Source organism: Nomascus leucogenys, chromosome 5 (assembly GCF_006542625.1).
Source record: "Nomascus leucogenys isolate Asia chromosome 5, Asia_NLE_v1, whole genome shotgun sequence".
NCBI lineage: Eukaryota > Metazoa > Chordata > Mammalia > Primates > Hylobatidae > Nomascus > Nomascus leucogenys.
This window is the reverse complement of record NC_044385.1, coordinates 13,008,492-13,016,625: the sequence shown is the minus strand read 5'-3', so window position 1 is coordinate 13,016,625 and position 8,134 is coordinate 13,008,492. Positions and strand designations below refer to the sequence as shown.

Genomic DNA, 8,134 nt, shown 5'->3' with positions numbered 1-8,134 from the left:
GCCTGTGACTTGTTTGAATTAAACTATACTTTCTTTTCAGGTTGCCACAATCCATTGTGCGTAGTGGTTCCATTTCAAAAGAATGTTACAGGATAGCCTCATTTTATGATAACTGGAATAAAATTAAATGGAGTAATTTCTTGCAAAATATACACAATTGAAGAAAAAATAGAAAACGTGAACTGTTTTATAGCCACATGAAAACATACACATGATCGCCGGGCGCGGTGGCTCACGCTTGTAATCCCAGCACTTTGGGAGGCCGAGGCGGGCGGATCACGAGGTCAGGAGATCGAGACCACGGTGAAACCCCGTCTCTACTAAAAATACAAAAAAATTAGCCGGGCGTGGTGGCGGGCGCCTGTAGTCCCAGCTACTCGGAGAGGCTGAGGCAGGACAATGGCGTGAACCCGGGAGGCGGAGCTCGCGGTGGGCCGAGATTGCGCCACTGCACTCCAGCCTGGGCGACAGAGCGAGATTCCCTCTCAAAAAAAAGAAAAAAAAGAAAACATACACATGATCAGGCCAGGCGCGGTGGCTCACGCCTGTAATCTCAGCACTTTGGGAGGCCGAGGCGGACGGATCACTTGAGGCCAGGAGTTTGAGACCAGCCTGGCCAACATGGTGAAACCCCGTCTCTACCAAAAATACAAAAAATTAGCCAGGCGTGGTGGCAGGCGCCTGTAATCCCAGCTACTCGGGAGGCTGAGGCAGGAGAAGCGCTTGAACCCAGAAGGCAGAGGTTGCAGTGAGCCGAGATCACGCCACTGCACTCCAGCCTGGGAGACAAGAGCCAAACTCCGTCTCAAAAAACAAAACAAACACAAAAAAACCTTCAAAGGTAGTATCACAACGTGAATAAACTGAGAATGTGGAAGTCTCCACATTTCACATACACCATCCATAAAAAAGTATAAAACTCAACACATGATTAGCAGACAATGCTATCAGCAGATAATAGCACTTTTATTAGCAGTACTCAACAGGAAAAGAAAAAGCAGTTCCTGGTTGTTATTTCTGTTTTCTCTGTTTCTTAGGGTGTCCACTTTTCTTCTGTCCTTTCTTCTTCGTTTTAAGGAGAACAGCTTTTTCTCCAATAAATAAGCTTTTAGAATGTCCTTCTGCAGTTTTGGAAGTAAAATTAAGTCCCTGCTTAGGTTTACTGACATTCTTCAATCGTGGATTTGAATTTTGTTGTTTTAATTTTTCTTTATTAACAGAACGCATGACTCTGAGTTTTCTCCCCATGAGTTCAGAATTATTTAATTTCAGAGCAAGATGAACAGAATCTGTATTCTGCAAATCAAAAGAAAACACATTAATTTCTACCAGAAACTCATCTGCAAAGAAACTAGTGAAAGTGTCACTTTAACAGAGAATGACTTTCGAGCTTGCACAGATAAGCCCCATCCAATCCCAAGTGTATCAGCTGCCGTGCTCAAAGTCTCCTTATCACCATGCTCCTCACCAGTGTTTCCCCAGAAAGCACTCAAGCTGCCTTGTGAAATGTTCAGCTAAGTCACAATGCTACAGGCTTCGTGTTTTGTTTTGGTTTTTTTCATTGTAAAATGAGGTTCTAAACTAGATTAGTCATATGCAATATTGGCTTTTTTTTTTTTTCTTTTTTTGAGACGGAGTCTCGCTCTGTTGCCAGGCTGGAGTGCAGTGGCACGATCTCGGCTCACTGTGACCTCTACCTCCTGAGTTCAAGCAATTCTCTTGCCTCAGCCTCTCAAGTAGCTGGGATTACAGGCGCAGGCCAACATACCCAGCTAATTTTTGTATTTTTAGTAGAGACAGGTTTCACCATGTTCGCCAGGATGGTCTCGATCTCTTGACCTTGTAATCTGCCCACCTCGGCCTCCCAAAGTGCTGGGATTACAGGCATGAGCCACCGCGCCTGGCCCCCATATGCAGTATTTTAAACCAATAAACCTCCTTCGTATAGCCATCTTTCTGTCAAAGCCCCATTGTATTAGCTGAGCAGAGGGCAGGGAACTCTCCATTACGGTACCTGAGATGTTGGACTAGATACCCTCTAGGGTTCCATTTAGATCCAAAATTCTGTTATACTTCTGTTCTAATATAGAGCCATTAATGCTAACAACCTTGAATATCCATGAGATGTTTGTTAAAGGACTTTAGAAACTTATCAAGTAATAGAAGACAGGGAGCAGAGAAGCAGTAAGATAACTACAATACAGTAACAATGGCAACAAATGCTGTGACTATCTTTCTAAAAAAGCTACCAGGCAATTCTTATCAGGCATCTTCAAAATGGTAACACATCTTAACCTAGTAATATCCTAATGGGGATCTATCTTAAGTAATCTACAATCCAAACTTTTGGGGAAAAAAACATAACCAGGACAGGTGGGGTGGCTCACACCTATAATCCAAGCACTCTGGGAGGCCAAGGCGGATAGATAACTTGCACTCAGAAGTTCGAGACCCGCCTGAGAAACATGGTGAAATCCTGTCTCTACAAAAAAATACAAAAATTAGCCAGGCGTGGTGGTACACACCTGTAGTCCTAGCTACTCAGGAAGCTGAGATGGGAGGATCACTGGAGCCTGGGAGGCGGAGGCTGCAGTGAGCTGAGATCGTGCCAAAGCACTCCAGCCTGGGCAACAGAGTGAGACTCTTGTCTCAAAAACAAAAAACACATAACCACTGCAATTTCATTATTACAGGGAAAAACAGAGAATTCTACCAAGGTCTAACATGAGAGAAATGACAGTATAAACTCTGTTATATCACTCAATGGAACATGCTTACATAACAGAAAACAACATAAAATAGGATGTAAACACAATTTAAGTTCACAGAGAGAAGTTCAACTATAAAAATGGCAGCACAAGGAAAAACTGAAAGGAAATGTAGTAATGGGTTGTTACTGAGAGAAGAAAAATTTATGACATCACATAGTATGTACAGTCAGCTCCCCAAATCCGTGAGTTCAGTATCAGAGGATTCAATCAACTGCAGATAGAAAATACTTGAAAACAACAAATAATATGAGAATAAAAAATATTTATTATATATAACAATATACATTCATGCAAATGTGCCATTTTATGTAAGGGACTTGAGCATCTGCAGACATATATACTGTTTGCTATGTGAGAGGGATCCTGGAACCAATACACCGTGGATATCAAAGGATGACAATAGATGATTTTTTGTTTTGAGATAGGGTCTCTGTCACTTCGGCTGGAGTGCAGTGGTGCAATCACGGCTCACTACAGCCTTGACCTCCCGTACTTAAGCAATCCTCCAGCCTCAGCCTCCTGATAGGACCACAGGCGCTGGCCACTATGACCAGCTAGATTTTTATTTTTTAATTTTTCTTTCTTATTTTAAGACAGGGTCTCCCTCTGCCATCCAGGTTGGGTGGCTCACTGCAGCCTCGACCTCCCAAAGCTCAGGTGATCCTCCTGCCTCAGCCCCTCAAGTAAATGGTACTACAGGCATGCACCACCACGCCCAGTTGATTTTTGTATTTTTTTGTAGAGGCGGGATTTCGCCATGTTGCCCAGGCTAGTCTTGAACTCCTGGGCTCAAGCAATCCACCTGCCTTGGCCTCCTAAAGTGGTGGGATTACAGGCATGAGCCACTGCACCCAGCCTTACTTATACATTTTTTTGTAGAGTCGGTGTCTACCTATGTTGCCCAAGCTGGTTTTGAAGTCCTCACATTAATCACTCCCCTCCCCTCAGCCCTCCAAAGTGCTGGGATTACAGTCACGAGTCAACATGCCCGGCCTGTATATTCTTTTACTCCTTAATATTGTCAGGCACGAAACACTGGTTAAAAATTAGTGAACTAAATGTAACTAATTTTGTACAAAGAATAAAACTTTCTTATACCTTAATGTCAATTATTTACTCTATCATCTAGAAGGTGGAGAAGATTCAGTGATTTAGTTCTTCTAATATCCAGGATCGAAAACACTTAACTAATATGAAGAAAGAACTGGGACATCTTTTGGATAGGTGCAGTTGTAGCAATATATTATGGCAGGTTATAAATTCAGTTTTCTTGTTTTCGTTTTTTTTTTTTTTTTGAGACGGAGTTTTGCTCTTGTTGCCTAGGCTGGAGTGCAATGGAGCAATCTCGGCTCACTGCAACCTCTGCCACCCAGGTTCAAGCAATTCTCCTGCTTCAGCCTCCCGAGTAGCTGGGATTACAGGCATGTGCCACCATGCCCAGCTAATTTTGTATTTTTAGTAGAGATGCGGTTTCTCCATGTTGGTCAGGCTGGTCTTGAATGCCCGACCTCAGATGATCTGCCCGCCTTGGCCTCCCAAAGTGCTGGGATTACAGGCATAAGCCACCACGACTGGCCAGTTTTTTTTTTGTTTTTTTTTTTTCTTTTGAAATGGAGTCTTGCTCTGTCACCCAGGCTGGAGTGCAGTGGTGTGATCTCGGCTCAACAAAACCTCTGCCTCCCAGGTTCAAGTGATTCTCCTGCCTCAGCCTCCCAAGTAGCTGGGATTACGGATATGAGCCACCACATCTGGCTAATTTTTTAATTTTTTGTATCTTTTTTTCCCTTGAGATAGAGTCTTGCTCTGTGGCCAGGCTGGAGTGCAGTGGCACGATCTTGGCTCACTGCAACCTCCACCTCCCGCGTTCAAGCGATTCTCCTGCCTCAGCCTCCTGAGTAGCTGGGATTACAGGCGCCCGCCACCACACCCAGATAATTTTTGTACTTTTAGTAGAGACGAGGTTTTACCATGTGGGCCAAGCTGGTCTTGAACTCCTGAGCTCAAGAGATTCACCCGTCTCAGCCTCCCAAAGTGCTGGGATTACAGGCATGAGTCACTGCACCCAGCCCAGTTTTCTTAAGATGGAATTTGAGAATGGAAGTGAAAGTTATGTCTCAATGATGACATGCAACAGTGTCAATGCCTCCCAGGGCACTTCGAAGGACAGTGACAATGCATTAGTCTCCCATACCTCAAAAAGCACGTAGCCAAACCCTTTGCCGATGCCTGTCATTTTGTCTCTCACAATCCTCACGGCCAAGATACTTCCACAGTCCAGAAAGTGCTTCTCAACGGCAGATTCTTCAACTTCTGAAAACAAATTCAACCAAAATGGAAGTAAAGAGTTGGGAGCTCCTCAGAAACATGGAGATGTTTAATAATACAGCTAGTTAAGCATGGTCCCATGAAAATAAGCCATTATATTGCACACTTTTTAGTACATGTGCTGCCACGGCAAACACATTGCATGCTTTAAAATTAGTCTTAAATCAAAACATTAAGTTACTACTCAGTTCTTATTTCCTTGTTATTTATTTAGTAACATTAACTGTACTTGGTTTAAACAAACTTACTATAAGGGAGATTCCCCACAAAAACCGATCTCTTGTCTCTCTGAAACAAAAAGACAGTTAATAAAAATCACTCACTAGACCAGAAAATGGAAGTCATCGAAAATCCTCCCTATCCCCCCCTTCCCCCTATATCTGACAGGTCACCCATCTTCTAATTTAACCACACATCATGTTCTTTGATTCTGTTTCTTCTGTCTTCCCTGCTGGACTGTGTGTGGGTACCAGAGGAAGGGAGTGGCTTTTTGTTCACAGCTGGCACTGACACACGGTAGGGATCAGGAATGGCCTGCTATATTGGGGGCATGCAAACTTTTTCTGTAAAGGGCCAGATAGCAAATATTATAGGCTTGGCAGGCCATGTGGAATCTGTTGCAACTACTCAACTCTGCCATTACACCTTGAGAACGGCCCATGGATAATACACAAATGAATGGATGTGGCTGTGTGTCAAAAGAAAACTTTATTAACAAAAAAAAAGCAGTACATAGACTTGGCTCTCTATCATAGTTTGTTGACCCTGTAGTGGGTCCCCAAGTCAAGCCAAGGCTTTCATCCAGGTCGTTGTCATTTCTCCACTAAGTTGCTTTGATATCGACAGAAATGCACTCTATGTTTCTGTGGGTGAACTGTTATAACTGTCCTTCATTCATTTCTAGGCACCTTTGTCAAGTCCAAATCTGGTCATGTCACTCAGTTTAAATTTTTAGAATAGCCCCTGAATAAAATCCAGACTCCTCTGTGTGAAGCACGGTAGACAAGGCCTTCATGATTTGGTCTCTACCTATTTGTCCAACAGCAACTCTTACATACTTCACCCACCTAATAATTGCATCAAGCTCTTGCCATCTCCTGAGTGAATTAGTTTCTGTCCTCACCATTTATACTGTGTTCTTCCTCCCAGACATGGCCCTCGGCCTTTACACCACTTTTGGTCTACATAAGCCTTCTCTTCTTTCTTTTTTTCCCCCCCGTCTCCACAAGGTAAGTTCTATCTCCTCATCTTTCAAGACTATTACGAAATTCATTCCCCTGGAAACTTGCCTTGTCCCTTCTTCCTGGCATATCCCCAAGTCAAATGTCCCAATCCTGAGCTGACAAATCATCCTGTGCATTGATGACAGTACTTATACAACAGTGACATGATCTGTCACTCCGACCCTAATATATACTGTCAGCTCCTAGGAAGTTGAGACTATGTCTTAGAACTGTATCTCTGACACAGTATGTACTAAAAACTGTCTAATGAATAATTGAACTTTCTAGACCTCGGTCTATAATGTGTTAGACCAGATGATGTCTAATGTACCTTCTGACCTAATTATGATTATTTGAAGAGGACTATGTTTTTGTTTCTTTTTAGGAAACAGGGTCGCCCTGTGATCGTGCCACTGCAGCCTCAAATTCCTGGGCTCAGGTGATCCTCCCACCTCAGCCTTCTGAGTAGCTGGGACTGTCGGCATGCATCACACATTTGACTAATTTTTTTTTTTGTAAAGGCAGGGTCTTGCTACATTGCTCAAGCTGCTCTTAACTCCTGGGCTCAAGTGATCCTCCCGCCTTGGCCTCCCAAAATGTTAGGATTACAGGCATGAGCCACTGTGCCCAGCCAGGACTACATTTTTGAAGGGAATGTTGACCTTGGTCCTTGTGCCTCTCTTGCCATCAACTCTGTAACCACAGAGGACATAGGCTGTTTCCTTCTGTGCTTCCCTCACATTGCTGATTCCAGTCCTCTTCCAGGAAAAGCCTGGAAGGAAAGATTTCTCTCTACAAAGCTCTCGTTCTTTAAACAAATCAAGTACTACTTACAGATGAGGTCTCACATGCGAGATCAACTCTAATACGAAATCCATCTGCAATTTGGGCCCCATTTCTATGTTTTAAATACAAAGGGAAAATGGTTGTTAAAAATGAGCACTCAATTACTAAAACATCTATGCTAAAGTGAAACCAAAGAATAAAAAAGGTACTCATACATACTTACAGGACAATTATTCTGTTCAAACCTAAGGGATAAAATTACCTTTTCAATGCTTGCGTGGCAGCACTCTCCTCCTTAAACACAACATAGGCATTAATATTTTTCTGATCAGGATGAATTTTACGTCTACACCAAAAAAAAAAAAAAAGAAAGAAAGAAAAGAGAGACAAGGTAAAGTTTCTTAGCCTCAAAGTCACTAGAAAAAATCCAGCTTGTTTTCAACTCTCAATCAACACACATGACAAGAATTCCTGGGTGGACATTTCATCTCTTTGAATAAATATTTAGTAATAACTCAAAAAATAACACACAACTTACAAAGATATTGGTGGAGACACAACCCATACTTTCTTAGGAGTCATAACCATGAGAAAACAGATGGACCGTGTATATGAATCCCTGAGAACCATACAAGAACTAAAAACTGACAGCTGCAGTCCGTATCTAACACACACATAAACAGTTGTGAAAGACGTGAGTTTTCCTCTTTACTGTAAAACACCCATATAGAAGAGTGCACAAACTACGTATAGCTGAGCGAATTAACAACAGCTCAACGTGCCTTGTAGCCTGCTCAGAAGCCTCTCTGTGGCCCTTTCCAGTTGCAGCCCCTCCTTCCCTCCAAAAGCAACCACCATTCCCATTTTTATAGGAACTACTTCCCTGCACATCTTTGTGGTTTTATCAACCAAGTGTCTATTCTTAGACATCATACTTTGGTCTTGTCTATTCTTTTGACCTGATATGTCTTTTGAATCTTGTTTAATTTACAGTTTTGTCTGTATCTCTTTATCTCACTGTTTGGCCTG

At 42.6% G+C, this 8,134-nt stretch overlaps 1 protein-coding gene across 1 annotated transcript in view; it reads right to left on the bottom strand.

Annotated features, from left to right (window-relative positions):
- Positions 1 to 931: 931 nt before the first annotated feature.
- The window catches only part of RBM34 (RNA binding motif protein 34), a 28,398-nt gene continuing 21,195 nt past the window's right edge, over positions 932 to 8,134 (bottom strand). Inside the window, exons 7-11 of the mRNA XM_030812654.1 lie at positions 7,368 to 7,451; positions 7,154 to 7,217; positions 5,345 to 5,384; positions 4,963 to 5,081; positions 932 to 1,296 (exon numbers count right to left, since the gene is read on the bottom strand). Of these exons, the coding sequence (XP_030668514.1) occupies positions 1,012 to 1,296; positions 4,963 to 5,081; positions 5,345 to 5,384; positions 7,154 to 7,217; positions 7,368 to 7,451 (592 nt within the window). The 3' untranslated portion in view covers positions 932 to 1,011. The remainder of the gene's footprint in view (positions 1,297 to 4,962; positions 5,082 to 5,344; positions 5,385 to 7,153; positions 7,218 to 7,367; positions 7,452 to 8,134) is intronic.